Genomic DNA, 25,037 nt, shown 5'->3' on the forward strand with positions numbered 1-25,037 from the left:
TGCCGATGAGATACATTTATTTTTACAGCTCGTATCTCATATGTGAAAGTTAACAAAGATTGACGGACAGAGGATCGTCAGATAGTATGAAAACCGATACCCAGTGTTTGAACTCTGTGGCAAAAGTCGCGAATGCTTAATTTGTCTTCCCTTTGATAATTGTTTACCTGGTGTAATTTGTGTGACGTTTTATAACCTTACTCACTTGATCGATGAAAACATTCGACTGGAAAATGTTGTGACATGGTATGTTAAAAAGCTATATAATTCAATGTATTGTCAGACATACAGGTATCATTTTTGTACTAAGGCCCATCAATTATTTTCTTCTTTCCTCAAAAACAACAAATGGCTACAAACCAAAATGATTTTCTGCTGCAATATTTTCTTAAAAATGATGCATTTATCCTCATAATTATAATGTGTCAGAACTGTTTAAAAGACGTTTTTATTACTTGTTTGAAAACTACCAAATTGTTGCAGATTTCATATAATTCATCAAATGAGAAGGGACCCCACAAAGTAGTTATAGCATATCATCCTTTTGATTTTTCTGTACACAAGTGTTTAATGTTTAGTAAGACAATTCTAATGATCAACAAACGTTTCAGCGTCAGTCGTAGAATTATAAGCAACTTTAAAAACTTATCCAATTTGTTTAATTTCATTTTTTTTAATGTATTCATACATTTTATAGATAAAATGTTTTGTAATTTGTAAATCAAAGTGACACAAAATCAGTTTATGCACTTCTGTGTAATTTGGAGGCATTAGACCTACCCTATGACCCAACTACAACAGTTAGGTAAATCACAGGATCTTTTTAATTTTAAAGATAACTGTAAACAACCAATTTTGCATTAATTTTGCAGCGTTTGTTAACTAATTACAAGTTACCAGTTAATTGTAATATCAACACGAAATGTAATAAATATCGGTTGTAATTTTCAATGCACGGTATGTGTTTGCATCACCCGTATCCATAACCTCTAAATCTCTAAAGACAGTCGCGGGTGATTAATCACAACAGGGTGTACCTGAAGCTGTGAAAACGTCTTTTCATGCATAAACATCGTTTTATTGTCTTTGGAATTCATTTACACGATTATGAACTCGGAATACATGGCTACTTCAAATTCTCTTTCGGAGGAAATTCCGGCGATGTTACCGATCAAAAATCAATTATTTCAACGAAAGTCGCCCCTTGTTCTTGTTGATACTCAATAAAAACAGAGAGAAAATGCACTAAATCAAAATGAGCATACTTTATTTTTGAAAATCATATATACCTACATAATCTGAATCAACGAAAATAATATCTGTTTAAAATAAATAGACTCGAGAAAATGCTAGGCATTTTAACAAAACACATTGAATTAATTACCATTGCGAACCCAACGATTGCTCAGAGATCATACCGAAATACCAATTGAATGATATGTCTTTTAGTATGTTGTTAATGCATCGGCTTTTATCACTTTCGCAGGTAAACAATCAACTGCCTTTTTACCGAAGTCTATGTTTGATTGGTTACGTAAAAATTCCAAATACCAGAATACCAAATACAAGCAATCGTTCCCCAAGGTTAAAGGCAAAATGAAACGAAAATCGAAACAAGCTAAAACCACCGTCACGAGTGAAAATGACAACGCGTTGAAATATTTAACATCAATTTACTTCACAATTATCGGCACTGGTTAATATATCTTCCATGTTTCATAGATTATATTTGCACGTGAACTGTTGCACAACAAACATATTGATCTTTATAGAATTGACAACATGCATCCACAAAGGCTAGCCTGCTTCAAACAAAGAACCTCGTTTTCGATACGATACTATCGTACGATATACTGACAATGCCTGTCAGAGCTATGTCGTACGAAATAGCCAGTCTACGAAATATGGAATAACGAACCCGCTTTATTAGTACTTTCGTAATTAGCTCAAATTTGGAACATAATTAGCCCTTAATTTTTGCAATTTATATTTTTCTCTCCATAAGGATGATTTATGCTAAATTACGTTAAGATTAAATCAGTAGTTCTTGAGAAGAAGATATTTTAAAAATGCACCCCCCTTTTTTACAGTTTCGAGTTATAAATTTTTGCAATTTATATTTACCTTCTTATAAGGATGCTTTGTGCCAAATTTGGTTGAATTTGGCCAGGTGGTTTTAGAGAAGAAGTTCAAAATGTAAAAAGTTTACAGACGGACGGACAGACAGACGGACGACGGACTACGGGTGATCAGAAAAGCTCACTTGAGCTTTCAGCTCAGGTGAACTAAAAACGATGATACTGTCATTCAGTCAACCAAATAGGTGTATAATATTTACTAAACGTTGGCTTGACCAACCCTTGTGGATAGAATTGTAGAGTTTCAGGCGCAGCAGGAAGACGTTTGTATATTACCAACGTATATGTACGCATTGCATATTTAGACACACGAAGATTATTTAATAAATTTTTACAAGGACTGTAAAGTTAGCATTAAAAAATTCCAATTCTGTAAAAAAAATATTTATAATATTTATAAATGACATTATGAAAAAAGAATTGACAACAGCTTTCCACACACATTGTATTTATTTATTAGTGCTGAACTGAAGTTCTATTACTGTTATTAAAATGAATTAAAATACTTATATGAAAAAAAAACCTCCACCTATATGAAAAAAACCTCTACCTATATGATAAAAAACTCCTTTTTAACTAACAAAAATAATGATTTATACATGTGAAGTTTGATGATACATGTACGTAATTTCAATCTAGATCGTGTGCCTTTTAATTCATAACAAATCTTCAAAGACACTGACTAATTAGGTACCAAATCCAAATCACCACACAATTCAAGCGACAAATCGATGTTATTGTTCATCGTAGTTTGGGTAATGTCTATATAATGAAGATTTAAATTGAGCTAATATTTAAGAAATAAGGAATCATTCTTTATGTATTCTTGATATTCAAAGATTTACTCCTTATCATTTGATGCTTAAATTGCTTAAGTAATAAAGTTGGTCTGTGCTCTTTTTGTAGGTGGTTACAGTTTCTGAAAAATCACTTCATAAAACTTAAAGTTTGCCCATTTCATGTTAGAGAGACGATTTCTCAGATCATGAAAAAACAATTCACAAACATCTGCAGCATCGTTGTTGCTTCTTGTTTGACATAGTCCGGCCATCAAACTAGGAATCATCCATGATCTCAGGCATGGTACAAGGTCCTCTAGAAAGTATGAGTTGATATTTTAAAATATATCATAAATACTGCAGCTTATGTCCATTGTATAACAATTGATCTGATTTCGAATTATGACTTTTTACATTAAATTCCCAGTTTTAACTTGCTACGCAGTTGATTTAGTTTCTCTTCTTGAGCAGGTGAATTTTCTATACTTTTTTCAAATGAATTAACTGTCAATGAAATTGCTCAAAAGAGTTTTCACTTTGAAAGTTGGAAGTTCGTGAATACATCTAGTATACAGCCAAAGTTACTCACTATTCTTATACGTTTGGACTATTCTATGTGAAAAATGCAGAAGTTCCACACCATTATCCTTCCCGAATTCCACAAATGGTGCTTTCACGTCAGTCTCTGTTCTCCCGTTATAGAAAGGGACAAAAGTATTCCTCAATTCTTCCTTCATTTATAATAATGATAATAATAATGATAATATTAATAATACATATGTAATAATGATATCAACACTTTAAGTACATTTGAATACAAAATTTATTATTTTATTTAATGGCACTCAAAGCAAAACATGAACATTATTTTATCACCATTATTTTTAAACTAAATGCAATGATTTGAATTCAATTTTAAAACGAATACATCAACCATTTTAAACACTCATTGTAAAATCCATGACTACAATCTCTAAAAGATGTAAAGAAGCCTTTATGAATTTATATATTTGATTAAAATACCAATTAACTTAAAAAAAATATCGGTATAGCAGTACCTTTGATATGACATTTCTTTGGTAAAGTTGATAAAAAGTAGATGAACACATTTCATTTAATTCCAGAGGTTCAGTGACAAAGTTCACGAAAAAAATTGCACCTGTAATTTTGATATCAATTTACACTTAAAAATCTTTGTCCAAGTCAAATTCACAATGACACAATTATCTACACTATAAAAAATTCTAAAGTAACTTCCCCTTTGATTGTCTTTTCTAAAGATGCCTTATGAGGAATCATTATTATGAACTTTTAAATGTCTTACTTATCCACCAGACTATTTTTTTAAATTAAGCAAGAAGTGATGATATTCATTCTTAATGTCCGCACATGTACAACAGGAAATATATTGCGTCAAATGTCCACTAATAGCATGCTAAAAAAGCTTTAACGAAATATTGCCAAAAAAGATGAAAATGATCTTGATCAGAGATATGACGTCTTCTCTTTCATCAAAGTAACTATAGAACCAGAGAGGGCAAAACATAATAATTAAATGCTAACTTTAAAAAAATTTACTTTTATTAGAAAACGTGTCAGCCAATTTTATTTGGTTATAGAAAGCTCCTGAGAAGAACTATTCTTTCAAATTTAAGTTAAAAAACGCCAAAGTAAAAAATCTCAGTTTTTCTATTAAAGTCCTCAATATATATATATATATATATATATATATATATATATATATATATATATATATATATATATATATATATATATATATATATATATATATCACTTAATAAAATTAACAACACTATGCATCTTAAAAATGTCGGATCTAATATATAAATGCTTAGCCAGTAAACTAAGTAGTAGTTACCCCATATAATATTGTTGATTACGTGCAGATACTCGATGGGCGTGGCCATAATGACACTCAGGAGCGTAGAATATTAAAATAGAGTCTTTCTGACAAAACCAATGCCGATATTGTTTTGTCTTGAGCTACAAATGAGATTTATTCGAAGAACTTAGTTTGCGTCAGTTATCCGTGTTCAATTTTAGCAATTTGGATCTGGAGGAATCTTTTACTGTGAACAGTACTATGGACGTGTTAGAAAACAACTTTGTTGATGTTGTTTTTACCTGAGATAGTAGGCGGAGTTAAAAAAAAGTGTTGGGTGTGTACAGATAACCCACACTTTTAACAATAGAAAACACGCCAAGCTACGGTACAAATATATCTATATATATATATACAGCACTAAAGATGGCTAACGGCACGAACAATTGAAATTGTCAAACTTTTAAGGACACACAGTCCCTTCCTCAGGACACTAAAATAAATTACATAGAATAAAAACAAGGAAAACAATATCTAGCACTACAACTAATCCTACCAATCATTTTAATTTTAAAAGAAATAGCAACTACATTTTGTACAGTTTTGTTTTCCAGTGTTTGGGATGGTGTAGCCTGGCGGCCAATTGCTCTGTCAACTTCACGCATGACTGGGTTAATATATATATACTAATGATATTTCCCAAGTCAGAGAATTATCTCATATATTGGAAAACGAAAATATTTACTCTTGCTTCTCTTGGTAACATCAATAATAGTGTATCACGTTTTGTGTATAAAAAAAGGAGGACATTTTTATTAAAGGGGTTTTTAAAATCAGCTGCCTTAGTGTACAAACTTATTGTTTTGGGGTATCTAATGTTGAGATACAAGTAAATTACCTCTTTTCATTTCAGTAGATCTTGACCGTATGAAATTTTTCAAATCCTCTGCAGCTAAACCTCTAATCTTTGTTCTTTCTTCATCACTAACCATCATGCCAGGAACGTAAAACAATGCTTTTTCAAGTACAACATACCTACAAATAAGCATTTATAAATCGTCGTGGCATTGTTTACACGAAAAACCGTGATTAAAAATCTCTCATACACTCGGTTTTCACTGTTTTACTGAAAACAAATCAGATTATCTCCTCTGTTATTTTTTGTTTGAAGAGCTTAGAAATAAAAATATTTTTGATACTGAGGTAAGATGTTGAGAATTTTCATTAAATTTTACTAATTTGTTGACTTACTCAGAAAGCCATTGCAACACCAATGAACAGGTTCCAATATCGATGGTCTCGTCAGGTAAACAGCGTTGGTATGCGCTTCCAGGAATAAGGTGTACTGCTAGGAAGTTGTCCTTTATCTCATTCTTAAAATCTAGAATTGTGGTATATATTAGCACTTGAATTTCAAAACCATCAACATATGTTTATGTTGAAAATGGAAGAAAATAATAGCCATCAAATTTATATAAGTAGGGACAAACTTAAAAATATGTATACATACCGGTCAAAATTTGATAATAGTTGTCGTGTAAATCTTATGATTGTAACATAACATTTTTTTCTTTTTATCTTTTTTTTTTATGTATATTTAATACAAATACATGTATACCATTCACTCACACAACACCACTCACAAACAAGTTGAAATAATAAATACATGTACTTAATTATACATAATGAAGTCTTATTAGAAATTAAGTCACATCAAAGAGAGATGCCCATTTTGACCAATTTTATTTGTAAAATCTATTTTTCCAACATCAATTTTTCTAAAGAATAATAATTTTGTAAATAATTCACAAAATCATCAAATACAATATAAACACATTTTCTGGATTGGCTAAAATATGTCTCAACTAACATGATTATCAAATTTATAGCCATGTTTCTTTCCTAGAAAACCAAAAATAAAAGTTTTGGCATCGAATGCAATTCTTTCACTAGACTTTCTAAAAATCCAATCAGACATTAACAACCATTTTTGAGAAACAAACTGAAAATAGAAAAATGTATCAGTGATTGTTTCTCATTCTAAGGAACATAATGAAGATATTGGGGGACTTTTGATTTTACACATGTGTAGTATTTTTTCAGTACCTAATATTCAGTGAATAATTTTATAGTTAATGTATATCAATCCTGAATCTTTTGTAGCAGATCTAGGGTTTGAATGAACCTGTTTCCAGTTTAAATCTAAAAATAAATAAAAAACGTAAGCCCATTTGGTTTTGAAAATAGGTCTATGTTTTGATTTTGCCATTAAGTGATCATAAATGTTCCGTGCTCCCTTTTTACATATGCGAGGTATTTTAATATATTTAGGTTGTCATGGCTTGATTTTTTAGCTCATGGGATAACATTTGGCCAAGCACAAATTATTGTTTCCAAAAAATCACATAAATATAATGCAGTTTCTTTCCAAATTTTATTATAAGTGGCTTCTGTACTTTGTCTGGAATATTATATCAGGTTCAAAATAACATTAAGCTAGTTTATTAGTATGGCACAGAGTAATTTCAGAAAAATACCTATTCAGCTTCAGTTAGTTGTGAAAAGTGTCCTAAGGACTGCGAACGATAGCATTGTCTAGCCGCCTAACTAAAAGTCATTTTTTGAAAGTTGTCTAATCAAAGTTATTTTTTTATTATAATGTAAACATTTATGTATATTTTCATTATATATAAATGATTTGGTCAAATAAAGAGTTATAACTTTGTATTTTGGGTTAAAATAGCTCATTTCATATTAGTAAATAACGGAAAACAGAAACATCATTCCCCCCCCCCCCCCGTGAAACATAAATTCCTTTTAAGGGGATTTAATTATTGTTATTTAGCATATTTGTACCAAAGGGTTTGTTGTTTCACGGGGGGGGGGGGGGGCATATGTCTACAGACCGAAATACATTCCAAAAAAAGAAATTTGCTTTGTAAATTTTCGAAAAATAATAAACAGATATGAATTAAAATGAAATTTTACTTTAATATATATCGTAAATATGTTATAATAAAGTTTTATGCACATATTGGCCGCTAAAAAATATTTTCCTCACTCATAAAGACCGATTTCAATGAATTTTTTAAAGACCCCGCGTTAGCAAAACTTTTGTTTAAAGATTATTAATTTGACTACAAATTTTATTTTGATATAAATTAATTAGGATTTGATTAAACCTTTTAGTGGAAAACTTAGTTTTTGAATATCTGACAGAAATTCCGAAATGTTTGGATGTAAAATGTAGGCGGGAAACGGGCGTTAGCGTTCGCAGTTCTTCACGTTTTATAAATATTTCAACATTTTTCACTCTACATCCAACTTTTTCATAATTTTATCGCAATGTTTTTTGAGATATTTTATCACTTTCATTCCAGTCATAAAAAATACATGTTTTTTCAAACTGCTGTATCCATTGAGAACAAGGTTCCAAAAGAAAAATTAATGTGTGAATTTGAAAAAAGTATACTGTAATTTTCCCAGTGCTGAAATATTTCTTTTTGACCAGTGATTTAGTTTTTTCTGAACTAGTTTAAGCATATTGTCAAAATTTTACTGTTCAGTATTTTTTTTTAGGTTAGTGATATATGTTCCTCCAAGAATTCTAAAAGGTTCTGTCGTCCATGGTAAACTAGTACATTGTACCACTGCAAATTGTATTCGATTTAATTTTGAAGCCAATCAAGATTCCTTTTGTTCTAGAAATGTTGGATTTTAGTCGAGAAAATTTTTAAAATTGAAAAAGAAGATCAAAAGTATTTGCGGGGCACTTTTTGTTCCTATTTCCTGGGATTCTGTGGATTTCGAGAATATCCTGAGGGTTTACATCGACTTTGACTTTTTGTTTTATAACAGCACAGACCTCCTGTTTTAAGTCTACCTTCGACTGTTCTATCCAACCCTGTAACTTGATGTCGCACTTTTGTGAGTATTGTTGGATGAAGTTTGCCATACATATAGAAATGGCTTGTCGGGCATTTTCTGTTGTTATTCTGAGTTCATCACTCATTTTCTATTACTCTTCTTTTCTATTGTGATTTTCTCCCTTATGTCAGTAAGGTCCATATTAAGGGCATCACATTCTGCTTTGTTATGAATATTTGTTTGCTTTAGTTCTTCGTCGATATTTCTGTGTGTATTTTTTTTTCTATCTCACATTTTAGGTCAGTTTTATTTCAATCTTTAATTATTGTTTTTCATTTCACCCTTGATTACGTTTTTGATTTCTTTAACGAGGTCGCCTTTTAACTCCGACAATATATTTTTCACCACACTACGTATACAGTCCGTGAAACGTTCTACTTTTCCATTTTTTCGTGCGTTCACCGTACGCTCACAGTGCGATCACCGTGCGCTCATAGTGCGCTCACCGTGTATTCACTCGCGCTCTCCGCTCCGTTCGCGCTCACCGTTCACAAAGCGCTCACCGTGCGTTCAAAAAGCGTTCACCTTGCTCTCACCGTTCGTTCAGCGTTCACTTATCGTTCAGTCTCTTTTACTTCATTTTCATTCGGAACTCCAATCTGAAAGAATCGGCATTTGCTAGTCACAAGAAAATAAACGGATAAATCGCGTGCGAATAGGTATAAAGAAGCTTCTATTTCACATTAGAAACATCAGTTTTTAAATTAGAATTTAATCCGTAGAATTACAAGTTCACATTCTTGAGCAATCGACGAACAATTCAACACATAAATAATTAGACAAAATTATAAATAAGAAACGGGCGTTTCACGATTCACATAATTCCTTCGATGTCCGATCACAAATGTATCCATGCCTGAAAAAAAACCCTGAACAGATCAAATCAAGAAACGAAAGCTAACTATAAATGCGCGGGAGTTTATAGATTATCAATAAATCCAAATCCAAATGATATATCAATAAATGCGATGTTTTTACTATGTAATTTTAATTTGCCGAAACATGTTTACATTTCTAGTCGAACGAATCACCCGATTACCGATAAACTCACTTGATTATTATATAAGGAAAAAAAAAAGATGTTAATATTTGTTTAAACAATAAATAAAAGTTCTAACCTGATGTATTTGTTATAATACTTATAAATATGAGAACAAAAATGTAATCGCTTACCTACATGTATTTGTTTATGTAATTGTGTACACTCCGCGTACGATTTAATATTTCCGATGCACAGGTAATTAAGTTACCTCCTTCTAAAGATTATCGGTTTTATGCATAAATTAGTCAAACATTTTCATTATTACATTCTTCGATATTCGTTGATAAAATTATTGATGCTTTAAATTTTGTTTTAATTAACTGTTATTCCTATACAATGTAAATATAAATGGTATGGTATAGGATAGGATAGAGATTATTTGCAGGATAGGATGCAGTATACATAATATTGGTCTGGATAAGTTTGTCAACTTTCACGATAGCAGCACTGTACATGTAGTTTATTTGTTATTTTTTATCCTGATTACCGATGAAATATAATGTAAGGATAACTCCCAAGACACTCCGAATAAATCATTCATCTTGCGTTCATATAGCGTTCACATATCGTTTACCTTGCGTTCACCGTTCACTTTGCGCTCCGTTTGCGCTGTGCGTTCTCTCATCGTTCACCTTTCATTAGCGTTCATTAGCGTTCATCAAATTCCCTTTAGCGTGCGCTCACCGTTTGCTCAGAGTACGCTCACCGTACGCTCAGAGTGCGCTCACTGTACGCTCAGAGTGCGCTCACCGTTCAAGTGGGAAAGTAGAACGTTTCAGGGGCTGTTCCATTCTTTGTTATCATTCTTTGTTTTATTTCCTGAAGGCTTTTGTGAATTGAATGTAGATAATTTTCACTTGTTATCTCACCTGTGGTGTCTAAGACCCGACAGGGAATTTATTTGTGGCTTTTATCATTTTTTGTCAGATACATTTTGAAGTGCGGTTGATGCAGATTTAATGTTCAATTGTACAAGGTTTTTTGTTGTCTTTTGTGCCCGTAGCGGATGGTGTGGTCGACAAATCAGGTCTAGGGGTAGCACGATGACTGGCCATGTTCGTGTTAACAGTGCTCAACTTAGGTAGAATGCACAAATGCACAATGCACTTTAAACTACGTTCTTATAATCGCAACCTACTGCTCACCACGTGACTCCAAACAACACCTCTTACGGATAATGTCCAATTGCAAACTGACAATTGAATAAAAATACTCCACCAAAGGAATTTTCAAATAATTTTATAATTTTCCAATCAATTGCAGCTGGAATTTCGCATTGAAGTCTGTGGGCAACGCATGTTTTATTAAGATATCGTAAAAAGCAACTTTAAATTCAAACAAATCTCTTACTGAACATATGCATAAACTTTCTCTTTATTAAAATATGAAATAAAATGGATCATTTACCGCAGATATTTTGACAAAATTAAATTTTTCTCTTTTTCATCAAAGGAAGATTAATCTTAAAAAATATATAAGATGGCAAATGACCGGCCTTCTATAGGTCATCAGTTATGAGACTTTGGTTAATTTCACTTTCATTGTTATCTACCACAACATGTCTAACTAATTTAAAATGATTCACATTTTTTTTCAATAAAGACACATTGAAAACCTTAAGTTAATGAGAAATGGATATAATTTTAGATTCAACATTGAAAAACAAACACATTTTCTCAAATACAGATATGACCTAATATCATGCAAGTTAAATTCAATATATATATATATATATATATATATATATATATATATATATATATATATATATATATATATATATATTAGAAAATCTTAGCTTTTCTGTTTTTTTCTATCTTAAACCTTGTATAATGAATATATATAACATGATGTCAGAAAGTTAAACGACAATTAAAAAAGCGCAAACACGGTCATCACTTACCCAATCCAAGCAATCACTATTGCCCAATGTCAATTAATAGAAAATCATTTGTTGTATTCAATTCAAACCAGAAATGATAGCTGAGATACAGTTATAGGTTAGTCTGAGTCTGGGGTAAACATTCGTAAGTTTGAGGGTTGTGATATAAAAGAAGTGTCATTTATTGCAATGCAAGGTAACAGTTAATTTCTGAATAATTAAAGAACTAACCTCCTAAAACTCCACCAAAGAAATTTTCATTGTTTTTTGTTTAATATTGTCCAATCAATTGCACGTGTTTTATTTAGATATTATAAAGAGTAACTTAAAATTCAAACTAATCTCTTATTGAACATTTGCATAAACTTTCTCTTTATTAAAATGTAAAATAAAATGAATAATTTCATTTATCATGACATCATATTATGTAAAAGTTAAATTCAATCTTAATAACTAACCTTCTGCATTCTTAACCAAAGCGGTAAAATCATTTGTGGGTTGATCATTCAATGTTACACATATTTCACATGATGCTGATCTTTGTCGAATGAGTTCTATAAATAAAAGTTATGCTTATAGTAAAAGAATTGGATTGTGTTGATTTTGATAGAATTCAAATGCATATAATTTACTCAGTAACAGTTTGTATCGTACCGATCATTATCTTTAGATACGGAAATATATTTTTTCCGTCATTTGCTCCGAAATCTACAAGACTGACTTTTGTTTTAAAATCCAGTCCATCAAGATATTTGTCTAAAAAAGAAACAGAAACTTCTCATAAGCAGAAAACGCGCATCAGACGAGAAATTTCAAATTAGTTATACTTACTGAAAATATCTTTCAACCTTCCCATATGTGGAGATAAGAACATATCAAAATTATCTGAATTGAGATGAGAATAGTCTTGGTTCATCTTTAGCTCAAACATTGCCATTTCAATGCCTCTGTCAATGTTCTTAGACGTGCGATTTTATCCTTAAATCTTTTTGGTGATCCTTTGATAAAAAACAAAACGGTATATATTAAGAGTGACATTACTTTGATAAAAATAATATTCAGTTTAAAATCACTCAGCATATCTACAAGAGAAATAGCGTTACAACCAAAGATAATATTAAAAACATGGTTACAATTGCTTTTCTCTCACGAACAACATTTCACCATTTACTTGATATAATCATTATTTTTTCACTTAGTACTCGCCCCCCCCCCCCCCCCATTCATCGTAAAAATGGATTCATAATGATTCCAGTTCTGATAGACTTACATTGTCTATGCATATGGATAAAACTCACTCTTACTATATGAAGGTGTCAAATTGGTTCCTTTTTCTTGTTAGATTTTTACAATAAGCCCTTCGACTGTGTCCTGCATAGCTAAAATTAAACATATTTGGAAACAAAATGTTCAAAGGGGATGCAATTACTCTGTTATTTTGACCGGAATTTCTGTTTAAAATAAAACATTGGTAAACAAGGTTTTCTGCTATTACCAGCTTTATAACTTATTTGTCCCTCTCTGGTTACAAATACTCCACAGCTCAGTCATACATTGCAGCCATCAGTTTTTACACCAAGGCATTCTACAACGTTGATCATGTTAATCATTTATCACAAGGAAGCTCCTTCAGGATATGGAAAGAACATTAGCTAATAAAAATTCACGGTTGCCTATTACATCAGAGCTACTAAACACATTTATCCCGACATTGCAAAGAGTATGCAACACTATATTTGAAGCAGAGTTGTTTACTGCTGCCTTCATCTTAGCATTTCATGCCATGTTGCGCATAGGTGAAATCACACTGTTTAAAGGCAACATAGCAACAAGTACAGTTTTATGACATTTCACTGCAACAAGCTGAAATTAAGCTATCAATCCGACATTCTTAATCTGAACAAATTGGGCGTCGGAACATGCATTAATACACACACAGGCTTCAAATTGTGTGACGTGTAATTTTGCTGCTTTGCACAATTATGTACAGATCCGCACAGCTAAAGCTAGTCCATTGTTCATTCTGTTGAAGGCCATCCCTTGACTCGTTATCAATTTTTTTACAATTTTAAAGCTCAGTCTTAATATTATGGCGGTTGATAGCTCCAATTATAATTCTTACTCATTTAGAATGGGGACAGCCACAACGTTTGCTCTGCAAGGCGTTGATAGCGACACTATACAAGGGTCAGGACGGTGGCGTTCTAATGCATTTCATACATATATCCGTTAACGTCGCTTTTATTTTAGGCAACTAACCATAAACAAGACCACTTCTAGGTACAACCAAAGTTTGGATTGTGGGATTTTTCATCATCAAAAAAGCAATCACGTGTGCAGTACTTAGGCATGGGGACTTAACCTTAATCCCCATAACACTTCAATCTTATGGCAAGGATACAGTGGCACGAAGCTGCAAGATTTAATCCAAAAACATTCCATATTGTTAAGAATACAACATCGTCCTCAGTTATATTAATCATTCATTGTAGAGGGAACAGTGTTGGCCAAACTACTGCTAAGAAGTTGCTAAAGGTCTTTTTTTCAACATTGTCTCAAATCTATGCCCTGTTCCCTACCACCAAAGTTATTTGGTCTTCATCCTTGCATAGATTCACATAGCGCTTTTCCAACAATGTTAAGACAATGGAAACCATTAGGGGTAGAATGAATAGAGATGCAATAAATTCCTATCATATAAGGGTGTTTATTACATAAAACATCCCTAGTTCTCCGGAAAACCACCCAACTTGTTTGATTCCATTGGAGATCATTAATCTGAGGATGGTAATGATACACTTTTAGACAACATTCATGATGCCTTAGAACATTTATTGGATTGGGCTGGTGTTTGCTACAATACTACTATTCGCAGTGACCATTGAAGTTGGAGTCCTGCCGCCATTCCCAATGTTTCTTGGGCACTCCACTGATACATGTAGCGGTTGCAGTGTCATAAAGAGCGTTTATGACCCTTGCAAGTGGCGCTATGGTTGCACCCCAACTCCAATGGAAGGGTGCAACAACTCAAATCAGTATACCATCCACTTTTGAACTGTTTATATACTTGATATCTCACTCAAATAACACCATGCATGTGCATTCGCGGATACCCAATGCACAAGAATGTATAGGAATTTGACATGTTGTTTTCATGTGCATTCGCGCTTACCCATTGCTCAAAATTTAATGTTCATTTGTCATCTGCTGCATACGTGCATACTCTTTGCACAAGAGTATTCATATATTTGATATGTTGTTTTGCATGACTGTGCATTCGCACTTAACAACTGTGGAAAATGTTATGTTTGTGATGCCTTTGCGTTCATTCTTACCCACCGTACAGAATTTTATGTTTATGATGCTTGTGCATTCATGCTAACCCATTGCACATGAAGCCAATGGTATTGTCAATTCGTTTGATTTGTTATGAGGCAGCCCATTGCATTGGTAACCTCAAGTCACTGCGGCCAGTAACGCTTAGCCAGAATATTAAACCATCTCAAATTTACAGGTCTCTTTCATTTATTTATAAGGCATTTTTGAAAATAAAACATTAAAAAAAATCGATTAAAAATCATATTGATGCATAGCGAGCGCAAATATATTTTTGTTAAGGATCAACTATTAGACAGATTTGAACTCGAAATGCATGCAAACATACACGTCAAGTACATACATAATATAAAAGATATAAAATATCACAGTTTAAAACTCTCTAATTTACAAGATTGCTTTACGTCAAAAATTATAAAAGTAAAAAGTACAACAAAATCAGAAAAGAAACATATTAATGAGATATCTGAAATATCTCAAAGAAAGAAAAAGTATTTCATTCGAAACCATCGCAAAAGTGCCTTAGATAGAATTTTTCATCAAAGAGTAAAAACTTTTAAAAGCCGATTTTTGGTTTCACTTCCGGAACTACTGAAGTGATGGGGTAATAACTGATACACTGTATCTATTCTGCACATCTACATGTTAAGGTATATTTTATAACAATGATTGGTTGTTCAGTCACTTAACTTTATTGAGATCTCGCGCAGACAAACGTAGAAAATTAACATCTCAATAAGATCTGAAATATCTCTACAGAAGAAATGCACTTTTTAAGTACTTACCATTTCAATGCTGTGTAATATTTTAAAAACAACCTGGATAATTCTATTGAAAAATACAAAAAAATAGAGCACAGAAATTTGTTTGTTACCGGTGACGTCCGGAATAAAACAGATAAAATATTGATATTTAATAGGAACAATTACAATAAAGTGTGAATATAGCAGCCCAACTATTTCTTTGTAATGCCCCAGTCACACATTCACGGATTAAATGCCGGATTAGCTGCGGAAGCAATCCGGAATCATTCGTAGCGATATGTATTGACCCGTGGCTTTTCCGTCTGTTATCGTATCCAAACGTAGCAATACTTGTATAGCTGCGACAATTTTTGAACATGTTCAAAATTCCACTACGGATGAAACCACCGTAGTATTTCCTTAGAAAAACTTACTAAACCGTTTTAGAACGTAGAAGTCCGTTTTATCTCCGTATAAATCCGTAGGTATTCGTATGTATCAATTTGTTTCCATTCCGTAGTGCATCCGTACTAACTCCGTATATTAGATTTTCCGGTGTCAACCGTGGAAAATATTCCGTAGTAGAACCTAGGAGTTGATCTGTGAATGTGTGACTGGGGCATTAACGATTATTTGATTTTCCGGTGTCAACCGTGGAAAATATTCCGTAGTAGAACCGTGGAGTTGATCCGTGAATGTGTGACTGGGGCATTAAGCAAAGAAGTATGAATTGAAAAATAAAACGCCACAAATACATAAATAACATCGCAGGTGTGCGGCGACTGTCTTTACTCACGCTCTCTCTATATATATTGTCGTCAGAAGTAAATATCGTTTTGCATTCAAATTTTTAGATCTAAATAAATTTATGTAAATATTTTATAGTTCGAAATTTTGTTTTTACGCCGAGTTTTCATGATTTTTTTGCAACAGTGACATTGCTTTTGGAACAACTCTCCTATCAATCTTACAGTTTAGTGTGTTTGGTGATCTGTAAAGTGTAAATGCCTCACATTCAAATGCTATCCGTGTGAAAGTCTTATTTAACGTCAAGTTTGAATTATGTAGAGATTATTTGACAGATAGGAATATGTTTTTTTCATTGATCACTAGCTCCGATTTAAGAATTTTAAAATTGTTCTCGACTTTTCCCTTTAAACCAAATCATTCTTTAATTTATTATGTAAAGAAATGCATGCTATTTTGTGAGGTTTTAAGTAGTAAAGCAGATTAAAATGGTGCCTTAAATGCGCTCAGACATCAATTTGAAGATAATTACTAGCGCTCTCGACGCTCTATATATGTTGTCTTCAGAAGTAAATATCGTTTTGCGTGCAAGTTTTCAGATCTAAATAAATATATGTAAATATTTTATAGTTCAAAATTTTGTCATTACGACGAGTTTTCATGATATTATTGCAACAGTGACAGCGCTTTTGGACCAACCTTCGTATCAATCCTACAGTTCAGTGTATTTGGTGATATGTAAAGTGTAAATGTCTCACATCCAAATGCTCTCCGTGTGAAAGTCTTATCTAATGAGTGTGGGCATTTACTTAGATTATTTTTCAAATTTAGGAAGAACACATTATTATTCGTAACTTGCATTGATTTGAATACTTTTTACGCAGTATTTCCCACACAAATTAATGATTTTTGATCATAAGCGGAAAAAATAAGCAGCTATTACTAGGATTGACAATAAAGCGACTACCGCGCCCGATCGTTTTTCCAAGGTATCGGCGGTTTTATGAAAATGTTAAATTTTAAAAGTAAATAATAAAATATTCTGTTAACATAATATAAATCTTTTACAATTTTATTTTTATCAACTTTACATTTTCTATAAGCTCTATAATGCTATATTACAGTACCCGCAACGTTATTTTTTACAATCCTATCCTATCGTATCGTGTATCAATACTATCGTATCGTGCGTGTATACTGTTCTAACGTGCGTTAATCCTATCCTATCGTGCGTGTATACTGTTCTATCGTGCGTTAATGCTATTCTATCTTGCGTTAATCCCATCAGGTTTATCGTTCAATTTTAACAGTTTTTCCGTTTATCCTATCGTGTTTATCGTTTCGTGCCTTTTCATAAGCAAGTAAATAAAAATATTTATTTAAAGCTGCAATTCGCTCAGTGCGCCGTATACGAAAATTTATTGAACAAGAATTGTAAAATCCTTACCAGCATTTTATTTTGATACTAATTTCTTAATTTGTTAGATCAAAATTAACCAATAGTACATGTAAATCATATCTGTAAGCATTAAAAATGAAAACTTATTTAACTTAGGAACAGGGTAACATATTTACTTGTATATCGAATATATTAAATCGTACGCGAGTGTATACTTGCGTAAACATTAACTTTTATGCAATATAATGTGTGTTTTATGCAACATGTTTTACAGAAACAAAAGTACCGGTATTTATGATATAATTTATATTTAATTAAAACCAGAGTTGAACCCGTTATTTTCTGTGTGATAGTTGATTTTGGGCTGAAATGTTCTCGGCAATCGGCTGGGGTGTATGGTAATGAAAACAATGTTAGCAAATCGTACGCAGAATGTGAACCCCGGAAATATTCATTTAACTTGTATGTAATATAATTCGTTTTTAATGCATCATTTTCTTACACAGAAAGAAATGTATTTATGACAGATTTTATATTTACTTAAACAAGAGTTTGATTTTTATAATTGAACCCGCAATTTTCCGTGTAATTTGATCTCGGCCTGAAATATTCGCGGCGATCGGCTAGGGTGTTCGGTATTGAAAACAATGATAACAATTCAGAAGATTTATTGATTATTTAAGCTCAAAATTTTAGTGAAAAATTTAACTGGTCATTTTTATACATTCTATAAATAATGCAGCGATGATTAACAACTCGACAATTGTTACTAAATAGAATTTCCACGTAAATCTTTATTCGTGCGTGTTCTTTCTCAAATTCTGCCATTAACAGATTATTCGTGTAAATCGTTTAAAGCGATTATACGTTTATCATGAACATCGTTTATCCTTTCCTATCGTGTATCAATCCTATCCTATCGTGCGTGTATACTGTTCTATCGTGCGTGTATATTGTTCTTTCGTGCGTTAATGCTATCCTATCGTGCCTGATTTCTATCCTATCGTTTATCTTGTAAAAAATAATGTTGCGGGTACTGTAACTCTAATTCAAAGTGTCATTTTAAGTTATATATCAGCAGATATATAAATTTTAATCTTGACAAAGAAATGTAGTCTTGCTTCAATCGGGGCATCTAAATAACTTTTTCTACAAAAATATGACAGACAGCGAAGTGCATAAATCATTATACTTTTGTGCAATTTAAGTAGAAAATTACAATTTCAAAATAAAACATTGCTACTTGAAAATTGCAGCTTATGTTGCTTAAAGACAATTATAAGATTTGAGAAGTTTTAAGACAATCAGACTTTCTTTTAAAGTCGCACTTTATTATTCAGAGAGAAGGTAAAATGGACCCATTTAATGAAAATAACCCAGTTTTTAACATAAAATGAAACATTTCAGACCAGATACTACAGACCAGATACTACTGTAGTCATTGTATAACATAATGTCGTGAAACCGATATTATGTAAACATTACATGGTACATATATAAGGCAATAAGCCTTACCTTAGGATGAACACGGAGCACGCAAGGTAGTACATCAAAACACAAGACAAGGACAAACAGATGGATGTGAACTGGTGGGTGGAAGGAACTAGACTGACACTGGAGCTCCAGGTAAAGGAGTGCGCAGTGGACCAGGGTCAGAGGTCATTTGCATATCAAATAGTTACATGTATTAACATAATGTACATTTCACTACATACCTTCCCATTTTATATAAGAAGGGCCTTTAACAATAGAGAAATGTACAATCAGATAAGACAAAGATAAACCTATAAAAATACAATCAATCCTTAAAAATGCAACATGGATATATATGTTATTCTAAATACATCTACAAATAGGACCAAGCATTATTCATAAGAGAGAATGATCTTGTACAACATGAATTTAGTCGGTAACTGAACACCAGACATTAAATTCTGCAGGAAGATACTATACAAGATAACTTGTGTCACAGAATATCATACAACATGAACTTGGCTGATAACTTAATTCCAGACCATCAATTCTGTAGGGACTATTAAGTTGATGACTTCATCTTGTATAGGCGGCGAGCATTCCTTACTGTTTCACGCAACAGGTATTGCATAGTTACTCCCAGTCTAGACGCAACTTGAGAGGCGACGTCCCCTATGAATGCAGGGGTGTTTATATCTCCTCCACCGGGTTTCATGTAGGGCGAGTCAGTCTCAAGGAGAACACGGTTCATAGGGACAGTTCTTAGGCCGGAAATCTGGTCCACACTAAAGCTGTCTACAACACCTGTAAATCCAAAGAATACATTAGAGAAATGGTCCATCCACAGCTTAACGAGTTCCTGATCTCCCGTGAAACAATGAAGATGAATAGGCTGGTCCGGATCACATATCCTCTGAAGTATATGTATACATCGGAAGTGAACATCTATTCCAATTCTATCTGAAGATATCCCAAGCAGATGAATCACCAAAACTTTGTCCTTGCGAATAAGGGTAAGCACCTGCCGGAAAGCTTCTTTTTGGCGTCTCCAGAGTTTGACGGGAACAGTACGGTCAAGACCAACTTCTCCAATTGCAACATCGTACGGGAAACACAACAGATTCATCATATGGAGTAGAGTCTTAGAAGTCAAGTCTTGGAAGTGATCAGGATGCACACCCACAGCAACTCCCCAAGAACTAACCGAAACTGTCTCGGATGGGAAGCGGGTTCACTATAGACAATCACACCACCCGTGACCTTCACATCCAGTCGAGGACGGCCAACTCCTGATTCTGTATGTCGAAGTACATCCTCCACCGACTTTTCAGACGACCTTCTCTATATACGATTACAAGTGCGGTCAAGGTGAAAATGACTATCGAAGGCTTCATGCTCTATAGATTCATTGGCATCTCTATCATATGGCATATAATCACAGACTGGTTCTGTTGAAGAGTTTATATCTGAGCCGTAACTCGCATCTATACGAATGAGCTCCTCTTCCGTAGATGAATCAACAGTCGACACCTGTATCCGCGTACTTTTCACATCAGAAACGGAATGATTGTCACCTTTAACACCCCCATGCACGCAAAACTCTTCACGTTGCACAGGTTGCATCAGCACAACTAAACATCTCCAATGGATTAATACAGCTGTTGAGTTGACTGGAGCCACAGTAAAAGCTCCTGAAGGTTCTTCCCAGTTCTGATGGTCACATGGTCTCCTAATGCACGCGACTGTATCTGGATGAAGAGTAGTTTCCTGGGCAAACTGATATGTCTAGTTAATGTAATCCACTGCTGTGAACTAACTAGCATCATGTCCAACAACAATCATAACCAAAGACCAGCGCTGTGGACTGTAGTCTGCATAACTCAAACTCTTCCGTAGAACGAATCGGTCTCACATCACTGAATATCCGAGGAAGAAGGGACTGTTGAACATGGTGCTTGATCTTCCTGTTTTTGACGTTGCAGCCAGGAAATGGACACCACCGAAAGTTCACATGAGATCACCTGAACTTCCGGAGATAAACGAGCACGCTTGTCAGTAGTCTCAGAATAGTCTTTCTGCTGGACATGTCGCAAAGGTAATCTTCGCTTCTTGGACACAAATGCGGGTGAAGAATCCCTGCTCCCAAAACACTCGTCCTCCTCCGTAAAAATTTCCTCCACTAAAGGCGCAGGGTCCATCGGTACACGAGTTACGGGTGACCCCGCTACTTCATGATAAATGGAGACGGGACAGTTCGTGTGAGCAATCTCCATCATAGACTCTTCGATGTAAGAAGGCAGACACTCTACTGTATTTTCAAACACAACATCCAGGTTGGGATTGGATTGAAGACGAATATCCACACACATATCGGATGGATTAGAGCTTCGGATAAGTGATGGGAGATTGTCCTCAACCCATCTGTCGGTGCACAGAATGGTACGCGCTTCATTCCTGATCTTCTCAATCCAGCGAACGGCTTATTCATCTTGTGCTAAGCGGTATTGATCAAGGATAGCATCACAAATGTCTCTGTGAGAAGTTCCATCACTCAACAGGGCCAAGTCATACACGAGGCGAGTAAGCTCAATCAGTCTTCCTGAGGAGGTGCTTCCTCTCATATAATTCAGGTAATGCTCTCCTCTCTCCTGACATAGAGATGAATAATTCGGAGCTGGCTGATACCTCCTGTAGCGTGGCATAGTAGATATATACTATATACTTAATACAAAAACACAGCACATATAGTGCAGTTAAAATATATTAAACTACTATGTATGTATATAAATGGACAAAAAGATCAGGACCCCCATCAATAACTGATACATATTAAATATGATATTGATATGAGACATGACCCTGGTCTTAAAAGTTTGTCATCAGCTGTTGAAATATAATAGCATACAACAATAAAAAATAACACAAGCACACTGAAACACTAACTTATCAGTGTACATATTACTAAACTCTAAAGATCCAGGTTATATATGCTATTGTGCATTACACTTAAGATGCTTATTTTATTATCATAACATAATTGTAACGCGAAAAGCACTGAATGTTTGTATATATTTAATCATAATGGATTGTTCATAAACGAGTCACTAGCATTTGAGTCCATTGTAATACCTCCATGTCCACGTGATATAGAAATCAGAGCACACTGTATCAATAATATCTGCTGCATATAAATGATCATACTGCACTGAGACATTATGGTCACTTGAGTTGTGGAACATGTATCAATAATCGCTACAACAAGAACACCATCATATCTAATCTTTTAAAGATGATCTTAATTTCTATGAGTTGTCTTGTATTGGACAGGGTAAGCATTTTCATTAAACATCTGGATGACAAGATGAGAACAGATCAGGCTCAAGAGCCTTCATTGTCCTAATGTTTGTCGTCATGTCTGTCCTCAGAGATCCAATGTGGTTCTCCATTGTACAGACGCCGAAGAACATCATCGTTATGGTATAGATTGTCTGCGGCTCCGCTCTGTTCTGTTGTGGTGGCTTTTCCGTCAGAACCATCAGACATCTTTCTTCTCTCTCCTTCATCCAGTAATGCATCAAGGTCATCAGGATTCCATTGATGCAGTGATGACTCATGGTTTTCCTGAAGGGTCACTTTTGGTGGATCTTGCACCTGTTACAGTAATGGTGAATGCTGCTCTGACTGCGGCTGTTGCAGGGTCTTATGATTTGACTCGTGCACATCAATACATAATGGTGACATGTTATGTTCTGAATATTCATGAGTTATGTGACTGGAAATGGCAAAGTCATACACAGAACTATTGACATTGGATGGTTCAAAACCTCTTGATGCTTGAGCTGTGACAACACTTGTGCCAGGTGCCGATGCTCCATAATTCTGGGCAGAACCCTGGACATTTGACCATAAGAAACCGTCTATTGCCTGGACTGTTTCATACTTAGGGAATGTCTCTGTAGTGAACTCTGCAACTGCTGACATCCCCTCAACATTACACGGCATGGATTCAGTCTGAGCTTTAGCTATTAGCAGTGTATCTCTACTTTGTAGCTGAGCCGTACTACTTCCATATTGTGTATCCTCTCTATTGACTGCAGTTATAGGTGGTAGTCTACCATCCTGTAGTTGAGCCATATTGACCTGATGTTGTAGCCCATACTGTATCTGGCTAGATGCACCATCCTGTGTTGGTTGTTGTGTCATCTGTTGCGTGGGGCCACATGTGTGGAGGATACTGCAATTGTGGACCGCATGGTGGATAATTCATACCATGACTCATCATCGGACATGGGTAATAAGGATACTGAAGCATCACCACCATGGCATAGGAGTTTGGTATGATTCTGCATATGGTACAGTGTATGAAACAGGAACACTATTGTATGGTGGGTAGAAACCTGGCGGGACCCAACATGACAACATGCCTATTTGATGGAGCACATGGCCATTTGACATTATGGGACCTACTGACTCAATTTCTCACTACTAGTTCTACTGATTACAGGAGTTGTTTCCATACTGATTGTGGTTACACTGTACTTTTACAATCCTTTAGAAGCAATTGATGTTAAATTGTTCATGCTTGCAAACCTGGTTGTGACACCAGCAACAGTGCATACTTTAATTCAAAAGCTTGAACCGCTGATGACAATTAATTAATATAATAACTCAAACTTTAATTCAAAAAGCTTAAGTTATTCAAACGCGAAAAAAAAACCGTAAATTGTTTCAGACAGTGATCTTAATTGTTTGAAAAAAAAATCAACCTAATAGCTCGGAACAATTCGTAAATTCTAAAGTTCAAAAATTTCAGAGAAAAAAAAAATTTTGAAAAAAAATATCAACAGAACACTGAGGGTAAATTGTAAAAATATTATAACTTTCTAAGAAAAATTGTAAAATAGATACAGTTTATTTTTAAAAATAATAGTTTTTGTTTACCAGTAATTAATTGAATTAAGTAATGACTTTAAATTTTTAGAATTAATTAGTACCAAAGCCTAGCCACTAAATGTTTAATTAATGAATAAATTATACCATCAAATTGCAAGAAGATATGCAATGACTAAATTATCACTACAGAAAAAAAAATTATTCAAAAATACCAAGGTTTCTTACAGCTGATAGAACACAATTGTATTGGATATTGTAAACACCCAAAATTTTTCAAACAGCAAAAAATACGAGAATAATTGTATACCAAAAACAAAGTATTTAAATTATGCTGCAACTAATAATAACTTGAACCAAAATGTTAAGGAAAGCTTGGAATGACTAAATGTTATGCTTATCTACTATTTTTAAAATTGAAAAGAAACAAAACGATTTTCAGAAAATGAGGAATTGAAAACGAAATTAGTTGTTACGTCACAGGAAGTATGCTATCTACACGCAAAAATGTCACTGTCGAATTGGCGCCAAAAATCACGTGGAAATAGTGGTTACCAACCAGACTAAACAACACCTTATAAACAAATGCCAAAATACAAAAAATCTATCAAACGCAATTTACGAAGACAAAATATCACCCCAACGCTGGGGTAAACGCTAGAAAGTGACAATAAACTAGCAAAATAGGCACAATGCAATAATAAATACGAAAAATTCTACACTTGTGAAGACGTTATCACCCTCTTGTTTACAGAAACACGAGTGACAGACTCTACAATATAGCAAAATTACGACAAAATATGGGCAGCACGTCTATTGAGAATATAATAAAAACTCC

General features: G+C 33.7%; 2 protein-coding genes across 4 annotated transcripts; both read right to left on the reverse strand.

Moving 5' to 3' along the window:
- Window positions 1-1,260: 1,260 nt before the first annotated feature.
- On the reverse strand, window positions 1,261-22,173 carry LOC136269693 (uncharacterized). Of its 3 annotated transcripts, XM_066070259.1 has the most exons (9): window positions 19,352-22,171; window positions 12,443-12,609; window positions 12,266-12,367; window positions 12,070-12,165; window positions 6,012-6,141; window positions 5,659-5,795; window positions 3,976-4,076; window positions 3,507-3,648; window positions 1,261-3,233 (listed from the first exon to the last, which is right to left on the reverse strand). In XM_066070259.1, the coding sequence occupies exons 2-9, from the start codon at window positions 12,546-12,548 to the stop codon at window positions 3,049-3,051; spliced, it is 999 nt and encodes a 332-aa protein (XP_065926331.1). In that variant the 5' UTR covers window positions 12,549-12,609; window positions 19,352-22,171; the 3' UTR covers window positions 1,261-3,048. The 3 variants fall into 3 exon arrangements, with proteins under 3 accessions (XP_065926331.1, XP_065926336.1, XP_065926334.1); XM_066070264.1 differs by lacking the exon at window positions 12,266-12,367 and having other exon boundaries at window positions 19,352-22,173; XM_066070262.1 differs by lacking the exon at window positions 19,352-22,171 and having other exon boundaries at window positions 12,443-15,435.
- On the reverse strand, window positions 19,872-20,435 carry LOC136276018 (uncharacterized metal-dependent hydrolase YcfH-like). Its single transcript, XM_066086660.1, has one exon. It carries the CDS (start codon window positions 20,433-20,435, stop codon window positions 19,872-19,874), a length of 564 nt encoding a protein of 187 aa, XP_065942732.1.
- Window positions 22,174-25,037: the final 2,864 nt, after the last annotated feature.

This window comes from Magallana gigas, chromosome 1 (genome assembly GCF_963853765.1).
Source record: "Magallana gigas chromosome 1, xbMagGiga1.1, whole genome shotgun sequence".
NCBI classification, from domain to species: Eukaryota; Metazoa; Mollusca; class Bivalvia; order Ostreida; family Ostreidae; genus Magallana; species Magallana gigas.